Source organism: Phaenicophaeus curvirostris, unplaced genomic scaffold, assembly GCF_032191515.1.
Source record: "Phaenicophaeus curvirostris isolate KB17595 unplaced genomic scaffold, BPBGC_Pcur_1.0 scaffold_611, whole genome shotgun sequence".
Classification (NCBI taxonomy): Eukaryota; Metazoa; Chordata; class Aves; order Cuculiformes; family Cuculidae; genus Phaenicophaeus; species Phaenicophaeus curvirostris.
This window is the reverse complement of record NW_027207138.1, coordinates 16,008-29,065: the sequence shown is the minus strand read 5'-3', so window position 1 is coordinate 29,065 and position 13,058 is coordinate 16,008. Positions and strand designations below refer to the sequence as shown.

The window sequence follows — 13,058 nt, the reverse complement described above, 5'->3', positions numbered from 1 at the left end:
GGGTGACCCCTTAAATCGTGGCGGATGCCCTAAGGGGGTGTCAGGAGCCCAAAAATGTGGGGGGGGGGGTGAAAAGGGGGGGGGGAAGAGGGTTTGAGGGGGGTTAAAATGGGGGGGAGGGGGGGAAATGGAGGGGAGGGGGCCCCAAAATGGGGAGATGGAGCCTAAAAATTGAGGGGAGGGGGAGCTGGGGGTGGGGAAAGGTGGTTTTTTTGGTGGAAAAAAGGGGATTTTGGGGTGAAAAAGGGTTTTTTTGGGGGGGAGAAAGTGGGTTTGGGGGGAAAAAGGGGGTTTTTGGGGGGGAGAAAGGGGGTTTTTGAGGGGGAGAAAGGGGGTTTGGGGGGAAAAAGGGGGTTTTGGTGGGAAAAATGGGGGTTTGGGGGGGGAGAAAGGGGGTTTTGGGAGAAAAAGGGGTGTTTTTTTGGGGGGAGAAAGAGGGGGGGTTTGGGGGGGAAAAGGGGGGTTTTGGGGGAAATGGGGTTTTTTTGAGGGTAAAAGGGGGTTTTAGGAGGAAAAATGGGGTTTTTTGAGGGGAAAAAGGGGTTTTGGGGGGAAAAATGTTTTTTTGAGGGGGTAAAGGGGTTTTGGGGGAAAAATGGGTTTTTTTGAGGGGAAAAAGGGTTTTTTTTTGAGGTGAGAAAGGGGTTTTGGGGGGAAAAATGTTTTTTTGGGGAGGGAAAAAGGGGGTTTTGGGGGGAAAAAGGGGTTTTTTTGGAGGGAAAAGGTTTTTTTTTGGGGGGGAAAGGGGTTTGGGGGGGAAAAATGTTTTTTTGGGAGGGAAAAAGGGTTTTTTGAAGGGGAAGAGGGGTTTTTAGGGGGGAAAAATTTTTTTTTTGAGGGGAAAAAGGGGATTTGGGGGGAAAAATGGGGTTTTTTGAGGGGAAAAAGGGTTTTTTTGATCGGTGAGACAAGGGGTTTTGGGGGAAAAATGTGTTTTTGGGGTGGGAAAAGGGGTTTTGGGGGAAAAAGGGGGTTTTTTTGGAGGGAAAAGGTTTTTTTTTTTGTGGGGGGGGAATGGGTTTGGGGGGGGAAATGGGTGTTTTTTGTGGGGGAAAAGTGGGGTTTGGGGGGGAAAATGGTTTTTTGGGTGGGAAAAAGGGTTTTTTGAGTGGGAAGAGGGGGTTTTAGGGGGAAAATATATTTTTTTTTGATGGGAAAAATGGGGTTTGGTGGGAAAAATGGGGTTTTTAGTGGGAAAAGGGTGGTTTTGTGGTGGAAAATGGGGTTTTGTTTGAGGGGAAAAAGGGGGTTTGGGAGGGAAAATTTGTTTTTTGGGGAGGGAAAAAGGGTTTCTTTGTGGGGGAAAAAGGTGTTTTTTTGGGGGAAAAGGGGGTTTTTTTGGGGGGAAGAGGGTTTTTTGGGGGAAAAATGGGTTTTTTTGAGGGGAAAAGGGGGTTTTGGTGGGGGAAAATGGTGGTTTTGGGAGGGGAAAATGGGTTTTTTTGGGGGAAAGGGAGTTTTTGGGGGGAAAAATGTTTCTATTTGAGGGGAAAAGGAGTTTTTTGGGGAAAAATGGGGTTTTTGGGAAGGAAAAAGTGTTTTTCTGAGGGGAAAAAGGGGGTTTCGGGGGAAAAGGGGTTTTTTTGGGGAAAAAGGCATTTTGGGGGAGAAAAAGGTAGTTTTTTTGAGGGAAAAAGGGTTTTTTTTGGGGGGTGGAAAGTTTTTTTTTGCGAGAAAAAGGGTTTTCTGGGGGAAAAGGGTTTTTTGGGGGGAAAAGGAGGATTTTTTGGGGAAAGGGGTTTTTTTTGGGGGGAAAGGGGATTTTTTTAGGGGAAAATGGTTTTTTGGGGGGAAAGAATGGTTTTTTGGGGGGGGAAAAATGTTTTTTTGGGAGGGAAAAAGGGTTTTTTTTGGGGGAAAAGGGATTTTTTTTTGGGGGAAAAGAGGGTTTTGGGGGGAAAAGGTATTTTTTGGGGGGGAAAATGGGTTTTGGGGAGGAAAAAAGAGGATCTTTGGGGAACAAAAGGGATTGTTAGGAAACCAAAGAGATTTGGGGGGCAAAAAGGGGGGAGTTGGGGTCGAGGGGATGTTGGGGTGACTCCAGCCCCCCCCTCCCAGGGCAGTTCTATGTGATGATGACCCCCCAAGACGTGCTGCAGCCGGGGACCCCCCACAGCATCGCCCCCCGCGCCCACCCCTACTCGCCGTGAGTACCTCGAGGGGCTTTAATCCCCCCCGACACGCTCCGATCCACCCCAAACACGCCAAGAACATGCCTCGAGATGCTTAGAGCAGCCTCGAACACACCCCAACACGCTTTAATCCCCCCTGACACGCTCCGATCCACCTCAAACACACCAGGAACACGCCTCGAGATGCTTCAAGCGGCCTCGAACACGCCCCAACACGCTTTAATCCCCCCTGACACGCTCCAACATGCTTCAATCCACCCCAAACACGCCATGAACACGCCTCGAGGTGCTTCGAGCGGCCTCCAACACGCCCCAACACGCTTTAATTTTTCCTGACACGCTCCAACATGCTTCAATCCACCTCAAACACGCCATGAACACGCCTCGAGATGCTTCGAGCGGCCTCGAACACGCCCCAACACGCTTTAATTTTTCCTGACACGCTCCAACATGCTTCAATCCACCTCAAACACGCCAGGAACACGCCTCGAGATGCTTCGAGCGGCCTCGAACACGCCCCAACACGCTTTAATCCCCCCCGACACGCTCCAACACGCTCCGAACACGCCCTGACACGCGTGTGTGTCCCCCCTGTGTCCCTGTAGGAAGCTGGAGGGACCCCGAGTGCCCCGGGACGAGCGGCGGCGAGCGCAGCACAACGAGGGTGAGCGGGGAGGACACACGCGTGTGTCCCCCCCACATCGTGTCCCTGTCGTGTCCCCGCGTCCCCGCAACGTCCCCGTGTCCCTGTCCCCAGTCGAGCGCCGGCGCCGGGACAAGATCAATAACTGGATCGTTCAGCTCTCCAAGATCATCCCCGACTGCGGCGCCGACAACAGCAAAACCGGGGCGGTAAGGGGGGGGGGCCTGGAGGGGGGGTTGGGGGGGTCCTGGGGGTCTTAAAGGGGTCCAAGGGGGGATTTGAGGAGGTTTGGGGGGGTCCTGGGGGTCTTAAAGGGGTCCAAGGGGGGATTTGAGGAGGATTGGGGGGGTCCTGGGGGTCTTAAAGGGGTCCAAGGGGGGATTTGGGGGGTTTGGGGGAGTCCTGGGGGTCTTAAATGGGATCCAAGGGGGGATTTGGGGGGTCCTGGGGGTCTTAAATGGGATCCATGGGGGGGGTTGAGGGGTTTTGGGGGGGTCCTGGGGGTCTTAAAGGGGATCCAAGGGGGGATTTGGGGGGTTTGGGGGAGTCCTGGGGGTCTTAAATGGGATCCAAGGGGGGGTTTGAGGGGTCCTGGAGGGGTTTGGGGGGGTCCTGGGGGTCTTAAAGGGGATCCATGCGGGGTTTGAGGGGTTTTGTGGGGGTCCTGGGGGTCTTAAATGGGATCCAAGGGGGGATTTGGGGGGTTTGGGGGAGTCTTGGGGGTCTTAAATGGGATCCAAGGGGGGATTTGGGGGGTCCTGGAGGGGTTTGGGGAGTCCTGGGGGTCTTAAATGGGATCCAAGGGGGGATTTGAGGGGTTTTGGGGAGTCCTGGGGGTCTTAAATGGGATCCAAGGGGGGATTTGGGGGGTCTTGGAGGGGTTTTGGGGGGGTCCTGGGGGTCTTAAATGGGACCATGGGGGTCTTGGAGGGTTTTGGGGGGGTCCTGGGGGTCTTAAAGGGGATCCACAGGGGAGTTTGAGGGGTTTTGGGGGGGTCCTGGGGGTCTTAAATAGGATCCAAGGGGGGATTTGGGGGGTCCTGGAGGGGTTTGGGGAGTCCTGGGGGTCTTAAATGGGATCCAAGGAGGGATTTGAGGAGTTTTGGGGGGGTCCTGGGGGTCTTAAAGGGGATCCAAGGGGGGATTTGGGGGGTCTTGGAGGGGTTTAGAGGGGTCTTGGGTGTCTTAAAGGGATCCAAGGGGGGATTTGGGGGGGTCCTGGAGGGGTTTGGGGGGGTCCTGGGGGTCTTAAAGGGGTTCCAGGGGGGATTTGGGGGGTTTGGGGGAGTCTTGGGGGTCTTAAATGGGATCCAAGGGGGGGTTTGAGGGGTCCTGGAGGGGTTTGGGGAGTCCTGGGGGTCTTAAATGGGATCCAAGGGGGGATTTGAGGGGTTTTGGGGAGTCCTGGGGGTCTTAAATGGGATCCAAGGGGGGATTTGGGGGGTCTTGGAGGGGTTTTGGGGGGGTCCTGGGGGTCTTAAATGGGACCATGGGGGTCTTGGAGGGTTTTGGGGGGGTCCTGGGGGTCTTAAAGGGGATCCACAGGGGAGTTTGAGGGGTTTTGGGGGGGTCCTGGGGGTCTTAAATAGGATCCAAGGGGGGATTTGGGGGGTCCTGGAGGGGTTTGGGGAGTCCTGGGGGTCTTAAATGGGATCCAAGGAGGGATTTGAGGAGTTTTGGGGGGGTCCTGGGGGTCTTAAAGGGGATCCAAGGGGGGATTTGGGGGGTCTTGGAGGGGTTTAGAGGGGTCTTGGGTGTCTTAAAGGGATCCAAGGGGGGATTTGGGGGGGTCCTGGAGGGGTTTGGGGGGGTCCTGGGGGTCTTAAAGGGGTCCCAGGGGGGATTTGGGGAGTTTTTGGGGGGGTCCTGGGGATCTTAAAGGGGTCCCAAAGGGGGATTTGGTTGGTCTTGGAGGGTTTGGGGGGGTCCTGGGGGTCTTAAAGGGGATCCATGCGGGGTTTGAGGGATTTTGGGGGGGTCCTGGGGGTCTTAAATGGGATCCATGCAGGGTTTGAGGGGTTTTGGGGGGGTCCTGGGGGTCTTAAATGGGATCCATGGGGGGGTTTGAGGGGTCCTGGAGGGGTTTTGGGGGGTCCTGGGGGTCTTAAATGGGATCCAAGGAGGGATTTGGGGGGTCCTGGAGGGGTTTGGGGGGGTCCTGGGGGTCTTGAAGGGGTCCCGGGGAGGAGTTTGGTGGATTTGGGGGGGTTTGGGGAGCATTTTGGGGGGTTTTAGAGGATTTGCTGGATTTTAGGGGTTTGGGGGTGGATTTTGCTGGATTTTAGGGCTTTTCGGGTGGGTTTTGATGGATTTTAGGGTTTTTGGTGTGGTTTTTGATGGATTTTAGGAGTATTGGGGTGGGTTTCGGTGGATTTTAGGGCTTTTCAGGGGTTTTTTTATGGATTTTAGGGGTTTTGAGGTGGGTTTCGGTGGATTTTAGGGCTTTTTGGGGGGGTTAATGGATTTTAGGGGTTTTGGGGGTGAGTTTTAATGGATTTTAGGAGGTTTTGTGGTGTTTTTTTCTGGATTTTAGTGGTTTTGGAGTGAGTTTTGCTGGATTTTAGGGTTTTTGGGGAGGGTTTTGATGGATTTTAGGACTTTTGAGGTGGGTTTTGCTGGATTTTAGGGGTTTGGGGGTGAGTTTTGCTGGATTTTAGGGCTTTTCGGGTGGGTTTTGATGGATTTTAGGGTTTTTGGTGTGGTTTTTGATGGATTTTAGGAGTATTGGGGTGGGTTTCGGTGGATTTTAGGGCTTTTCAGGGTTTTTTTTATGGATTTTAGGGGTTTTGAGGTGGGTTTCGGTGGATTTTAGGGCTTTTTGGGGGGGTTAATGGATTTTAGGGGTTTTGGGGGTGAGTTTTAATGGATTTTAGGAGGTTTTGTGGTGTTTTTTTCTGGATTTTAGTGGTTTTGGAGTGAGTTTTGCTGGATTTTAGGGTTTTTGGGGTGGGTTTTGATGGATTTTAGGACTTTTGAGGTGGGTTTTGCTGGATTTTAGGAGTTTTGGGGTGAGTTTTGGTGGATTTTAGGGTGAGTTTTGGTGGATTTTAGGGTTTTTCGGATGGGTTTTGATGGATTTTCGTGAGTTTTGCTGGATTTTAAGGGTTTTGTGCTGGTTTTTGGTGGATTTTAGTGGGTTTGTGGTGGCTTTTGGTGGATTTTAGGGGGTTTTGTGGTGGTTTTTGCTGGATTTTAGAGCTTTTGTGGTGGTTTTTGGTAGATTTTAGGGTTTTGTGGTGGGTTTTGCTGGATTTTAGGGGGTTTGGGGTGGATTTTGGTGGATTTTAGGGTTTTGTGGTGGTTTTTGCTGGATTTTAGGGCTTTTGGGGTGGATTTTGGTGGATTTTAGGGTTCGGAGTGGGTTTTGATGGATTTTAGGGTTCTTGGGGTGACTTGATGGATTTTATGGCTTTTTGTGGTGGGTTTTTATGGATTTTATGGCTTTTGTGGTGAGTTTTGGTGGATTTTAGGGCTTTTGTGGTATTTTTTTATGGATTTTAGAGCTTTTGGGGTGGTTTTTGCTGGATTTTAGGGGTTTAGGTGTCGGTTTTGCTGGATTTTAGGTCTTTTGGTGTCAGTGTTGCTGGATTTTAGGTCTTTTGGTGTCAGTTTTGCTGGATTTTAGGAGTTTTGGTGTCGGTTTTGCTAGATTTTAGGGCTTTTGGGGTGGATTTTGATGGATTTTAGGGTTTTGTGGTGTTTTTTGCTGGGTTTTAGGGTTTTTGTGGGTTTTTTTCAGGATTTTAGGGTTTTTACGGTGGGTTTTGGTGGATTTTAGGGCTTTTGGGTGAGTTTTCATGGATTTTAGGGGTTTTGGGGTGGGTTTTCCTGGATTTTAGGGCTTTCAGAGTGGTTTTTGATGGATTTTAGGGGGGTTGTGGTGGATTTTGGTGGATTTTAGAGTTTTTGGAGTGGGTTTTGCTGGATTTTACGTCTTTTGGGGTGGGTTTTCCTGGATTTTAGGGCTTTTGGGGTGGGTTATGATGGATTTTAGGATTTTTGTAGGGTTTTTTTGTGGATTTTAGGGGTTTTGTGGTGGTTTTTGCTGGATTTTACGTCTTTTGGGGTGGTTTTTGCTGGATTTTAGGGCTTTTGGGTTGGGTTGTGGTGGATTTTAGGGTTTTGTGGTGGTTTTTGCTGGATTTTAGGGCTTTTGGGGTGGATTTTGGTGGATTTTAGGGTTTTCGGAGTGGGTTTTGATGGATTTTCGTGGGTTTTGATGGATTTTAGGGGTTTTTGTGGTGTTTTTTTCTGGATTTTAGGGCTTTTGGCTTGGGTTTTGCTGGATTTTAGGGCTTTTGGGGTGGGTTATGATGGATTTTCTTGGCTTTTGGGGTGGTTTTTGCTGGATTTTGGGCATTTGTGGTGGATTTTGATGGATTTTAGGGCTTTTGGGTTGGTTTTTGCTGGATTTTAGGGCTTTTGTGGTGGTTTTTGTTGGATTTTAGGGCTTTTGAGGTGGATTTTGATGGATTTTAGGGTTTTCGGAGTGGGTTTTGATGGACTTCCGTGGGTTTTGATGGATTTTAGGGGGTTTTGTGGTGTTTTTTTCTGGATTTTAGGGCATTTGGCTTGGGTTTTGTTGGATTTTAGGGCTTTTGTGGTGGATTTTGATGGATTTTCTTGGCTTTTGGGGTGGGTTTTGCTGGATTTTAGGGCTTTTGGGGTGGGTTATGATGGATTTTAGGGGTTTTGTGGGTTTTTTTGTGGATTTTAGGGGTTTTGTGGTGGTTTTTGCTGGATTTTAGGGCTTTTGGGGTGGATTTTGATGGATTTTAGGGTTTTCGGAGTGGGTTTTGATGGATTTTCATGGGTTTTGATGGATTTTAGGGGGTTTTGTGGTGTTTTTTTCTGGATTTTAGGGCATTTGGCTTGGGTTTTGTTGGATTTTAGGGCTTTTGTGGTGGATTTTGATGGATTTTCTTGGCTTTTGGGGTGGGTTTTGCTGGATTTTAGGGCTTTTGGGGTGGGTTATGATGGATTTTAGGGTTTTTGTGGGGTTTTTTTGTGGATTTTAGGGGTTTTGTGGTGGTTTTTGCTGGATTTTAGGGCTTTTGGGGTGGGTTTTGCTGGATTTTAGGGCTTTTGGCTTGGGTTTTGCTGGATTTTTTGGCTTTTTGTAGTGGGTTTTGATGGTTTTTAGGGTTTTTGGGGTGAGTTTTGATGGATTTTAGGAGGTTTTGGGTGGGTTCGGGGAGGATTTTCATGGGATGTGGTGGTTTTGGGGTGGCTTTTGCTGGACTTTAGAGCTTTTGGGGTGGTTTTTGATGGTTTTTAGGGTTTTCGGAGTGGGTTTTGCTGGATTTTAGGGGTTTTGGGGTGGCTTTTGCTGGGTTTTAGGGTTCTCGGGGGTGGGTTTTTCGGGTTTTCCTTGGGGTGGGGGTGCCCTGACGCGCCCCCCCAGAGCAAGGGGGGGATCCTGTCGAAGGCGTGCGACTACGTGCGGGAGCTGCGCCAGAGCCACCAGCGCCTGCAGGCGGCCGCCCAGGAGGCCGAGCGCCTCCAGCTCGACAACGACCTCCTGCGCCAGCAGGTGCCCCCGCTAGCCACCCCCCCGGCCCGCTAGCCACCCCTCCAAACCACTAGCCACCCCCCCGGCCCGCTAGCCACCCCTCCAGGCCGCTAGCCACCCCTCCAGGCCGCTAGCCTCCCATCCAAACCACTAGCCACCTCTCCAAACCACTAGCCACCCCCCCGGGCCGCTAGCCACCCCTTCAGGTCACTAGCCACCCACCCCAGGCCGCTAGCCACCCCTTCAGGCCACTAGCCACCCAGTCCCAGCCACTAGCCACCCAATCCAAGCCACTAGCCAATCCATCCAAATCACTAGCCACCCAGTCCCAGTCACTAGCCACCTAGTCCCAGCCCCTAGCCACCGTATCCAAGCCACTAGCCACTCCTCCAAACTGCTAGCCACCCCCCCCAGGCCGCTAGCCACCCCTCCAAACCACTAGACACTCCTCCAAACCACTAGCCACCCCTCCAGGCCGCTAGCCGCCCCTCCAGGCCTCTAGCCACCCCTCCAGGCCGCTAGCCGCCCCTCCAAACCACTAGCCACCCCTCCAGGCCGCTAGCCGCCCCTCCAGGCCTCTAGCCACCCCTCCAGGCCACTAGCCGCCCAGTCCCAGCCATTAGCCACCCCATCCAAGTCACTAGCCACCCCCTCCCAGCTACTAGCCACCCCATCCCAGCCACTAGCCACCCTATCCAAGCCACTAGCCACCCCTCCAGGCAGCTAGCCACCCCTCCAAACCGCTAGACACTCCTCCAGACCACTAGCCACCCCTCCAGGCCGCTAGCCAGCCCCCCAGGCCGCTAGCCGCCCCTCCAGGCTGCTAGCCTCCCCCCTAGGCCGTTAGCCACCCCCCCGGACCACTAGCCACCCCCCCAGGCCGCTAGCCACCCCTCCAATCCACTAGCCACCCCCCGGACCACTAGCCACCCGCCCAGGCCGCTAGCCACCCCCCCGGACCACTAGCCACTCCTCCAAACCGCTAGCCATCCTATCCAAGCCACTTGCCACCCAGTCCGAGCCACTAGCCACCCAATCCCAGCCACTAGCCAATCCATTCCAGCCACTAGCCAATCCATCCCAGCCACTAGCCACCCCCTCCAAGCCTCTAGCCACCCAGTCCCAGCCACCAGCCACCTCCTCCCAGCTACTAGCCAATCCATCCCAGCCACTAGCCACCCTATCCAAGCCACTAGCCACCCCCTCCCAGCCATTAGCCACCCCCTCCCAGCCACTAGCCACCCCCTCCCAGCCATTAGCCACCCCCTCCCAGCCACTAGCCACCCCCTCCCAGCCACTAGCCACCCCATCCAAACCACTAGCCACCCCCTCCCAGCCATTAGCCACCCCCTCCCAGCCACTAGCCACCCCCTCCCAGCCACTAGCCAACCCATCCAAGCCACTAGCCACCCTATCCAAGCCACTAGCCACCCCCTCCCAGCCATTAGCCACCCCCTCCCAGCCACTAGCCACCCCCTCCAAGCCACTAGCCACCGTATCCCAGCCACTAGCCAATCCATCCTAGCCACTAGCCACCCTATCCAAACCACTAGCCACCTAGTCCCAGCTACTAGCCACCCCATCCCAGCCACTAGCCACCCTATCCAAGCCACTAGCCACCCTTTCCAAGCCACTAGCCACCCTTTCCAAGCCACTAGCCACCCCCTCGCAGTCACTAGCCGCCCCCCGCGGTCGCTACCCCCCCCCCTCGCGGTCACTAGGCCCCCCCCGCGGTCACTAGCCCTCCCCCCGCGGTCACTAGCCCCCCAGTCGCCGTCACTAGCCCCCTGTCCCCCTTTGCAGATGGAGGAGCTGAAGAGCGAGAACGCGGCTCTGCGGGCTCAGCTGCAGCAACGGGGGCTGGAAGGGGCCCCCCCCGACCCCAGCGCCCCCTGAACCCCCCCTCGGGGACCCCCCCCGCAATCTCGGGGACCCCCCCAGAGGCCTTGGGGACCCCCCCAGCAAGGACATGTGACCCCCTCCCCTCCGATTTTGGGGACCCCCCCCACCTCGGGGACCCCCTAGAGACCTTGGGGACCCCCCCCGGGACACCCCAGGGACCTTGGGGACCCCCCAGAGACCTCGGGGACCCCCCCAACAAGGCCATGTGACCCCCACCCCTCCGATTTTGGGGACCCCCCCACCTTGGGGACCCCCTAGAGACCTTGGGGACCCCCCTGGGACCCCCCCCAGAGACCTTGGGGACCCCCCTCAACCTTGGGGACCCCCCAGCAAGGACTATGCGACCCCCCCCCCAATCTTGGGGACCCCCCCCTCATCAAGGACACCCCTCTCAATTTTGGGGTCCCCCCCTCAATTTTGGGGTCCCCCTCCCATTTTGGGGACCCCCCCTCCACCTTGGGGTCCGTCCCCGCCCCCCTTGGGGACCCCCCCAAGGCCACCCCCCCCCTCACTTTTGGGGTCACCCCGTGCTCCCCCCCCCTCAATCTTGGGGTCCCCCCCTCCCCTTTCCAAAGGCCCCTGGTGGGGGGGGGGGGGCGCCCCCTTTGCTTTGTAATTAACATTTATTGTAATTAATTAATTATCATTTTGTAGCACCCGGGGGGGGGGAGGGGCCGCTCCAACCCCCCCCCCCGCGAACTTTTTTTTGGGGGGGAGGGGGGGGAGAAAAATATGGAAAAAAATGGAAGAAAAAGTGGAATTTTGGGGATTTTGAGTCTTTTTTGGGGGACAGAGAGAGATTTGTCACCGTTGGTGGCACCTTCGTCATCGTTGGTGGCACCATCGTCATCGATGTCACCGTCGGTGGCACCTTCATCATCGTTGGAGCCACCGTCGTCATCGTTGGTGGCACCATTGTCATCGATGTCACCGTTGGTGGCACCTTCATCGTTGGTGGCACCATCATCATCGTTGGTGGCACCTTTGTCATCGTTGGTGGCACCATCATCATTGATGTCACCATTGGTGGCATCTTCATCATCGTTGGTGGCACCTTCGTCATCGTTGGTGGCACCTTCGTCATCGATGTCACCATTGGTGGCATCTTCATCATCATTGGTGGCATCTTCATCATCATTGGTGGCATTTTCATCATCGTTGGTGGCACCATTGTCATCATTGGTGGCACCTTCATCATCATTGGTGGCACCATCATCATTGATGTCACCATTGGTGGCACCATCGTCATCGTTGGTGGCACCTTCGTCATCGATGTCACCATTGGTGGCATCTTCATCATCATTGGTGGCATCTTCGTCATCGTTGGTGGCATCTTTGTCATCGATGTCACCATTGGTGGCCCCTTTGTCACCATTGGTGGCACCTTCATCATCAGTGTCACCGTCAGTGGCACCTTCATCATCATTGGTGGCATCTTTGTCATCGTTGGTGGCACCTTCGTCATCGTTGGTGGCACCATTGTCATTGATGTCACCATTGGTGGTACCTTCATCATCGTTGGTGGCACCTTTGTCATCATTGGTGGCGCCATCATCGTCATTGGTGGCACCTTTGTCATCGTTGGTGGCACCTTCGTCATCGATGTCACCGTCGGTGGCACCTTTGTCATCGTCGGTGGCACCTTCGTCGTCATTGGTGGCACCATCGTCATCGATGTCACCGTCGGTGGCACCTTTGTCATCGTCGGTGGCACCTTCGTCGTCGTTGGTGGCACCATCGTCATCGATGTCACCGTCGGTGGCACCTTTGTCATCGTCGGTGGCACCTTCGTCGTCGTTGGTGGCACCATCGTCATCGATGTCACTGTCGGTGGCACCTTTGTCATCGTTGGTGGCACCTTGGTCATCGATGTCACCATTGGTGGCACCTTTGTCATCGTTGGTGGCGCCATTGTCATCATTGGTGGCATCTTTGTCATCGTTGGTGGCACCATCGTCATCGATGTCACCGTTGGTGGCACCTTTGTCATCGTTGGAGCCACCGTCGTCATCGTTGGTGGCACCATCGTCATCGATGTCACCATTGGTGGCATCTTCATCATCATTGGTGGCATTTTCGTCATCGTTGGTGGCACCATTGTCATCATTGGTGGCACCTTCGTCATCGTTGGTGGCACCATCATCATCGATGTCACCATTGGTGGCACCATCACCATCGTTGGTGGCACTTTTGTCATCGTTGGTGGCACCATTGTCATTGATGTCACCATTGGTGGCACCATCATCGTTGATGGCACCTTCGTCATCATTGGTGGCACCTTCATCATCGTTGGTGGCACCTTTGTCATCGTTGGTGGCACCTCTGGGGCCACCAGAGTCCCCAAGGCCACCAGCCCTCCCCCGTGCTGTCCCCACCCTTGGTGCCACCATGTCCCCATGTCCCCTGAGTCCCCATCCTTGGTGCCACCATGTCCCCAATGTCCCCAATCCTGGTGTCCCCATGTCCCCCGTGTCCCTGCTGTCCCCACCCTCAGTGCCACCGGGTCTCCATCCTTGCTCCCCGATGTCCCCATGTCCCCAATCCTGGTGCCACCGTGTCCCCTGAGCCCCCATCGCTTGGTGCCACCGTGTCCCCAAGTCCCCTGTGTCCCCATCCTCGGTGTCCCCATGGTCCCCATGTCCCAGCTGTCCCCATCCCTTAGTGCCACCTCGTCCCCCATGTCCCCAATCCTGGTGTCCCCATGTCCCCATGTCCCCATGCTTGGTGTCCCCTGTGTCCCCCACGTCCCCAATCCTGGTGCCCCCATGTCCCTGCTGTCCCCACCCTTGGTGCCACCGTGTCTCCATCCTTGGTGTCCCCATGGTCCCCATGTCCCCACCCTTGGTGCCACCGTGTCCCCATGTCCCCT

The 13,058-nt window shown here is 54.7% G+C and overlaps 2 protein-coding genes across 2 annotated transcripts; one reads left to right on the top strand and one right to left on the bottom strand.

Moving 5' to 3' along the window:
- The first annotated feature begins 2,052 nt into the window (after window positions 1-2,052).
- On the top strand, window positions 2,053-10,842 carry LOC138735235 (upstream stimulatory factor 2-like). The gene is made up of 5 exons (XM_069883141.1): window positions 2,053-2,146; window positions 2,738-2,796; window positions 2,890-2,984; window positions 8,180-8,308; window positions 10,091-10,842. The coding sequence occupies exons 1-5, from the start codon at window positions 2,073-2,075 to the stop codon at window positions 10,181-10,183; spliced, it is 450 nt and encodes a 149-aa protein (XP_069739242.1). The 5' UTR covers window positions 2,053-2,072; the 3' UTR covers window positions 10,184-10,842.
- On the bottom strand, window positions 10,499-12,579 carry LOC138735236 (serine-aspartate repeat-containing protein F-like). Its single transcript, XM_069883142.1, has 2 exons — window positions 10,998-12,579; window positions 10,499-10,503 (listed from the first exon to the last, which is right to left on the bottom strand). Exons 1-2 carry the CDS (start codon window positions 12,577-12,579, stop codon window positions 10,499-10,501), a joined length of 1,587 nt encoding a protein of 528 aa, XP_069739243.1.
- Window positions 12,580-13,058: the final 479 nt, after the last annotated feature.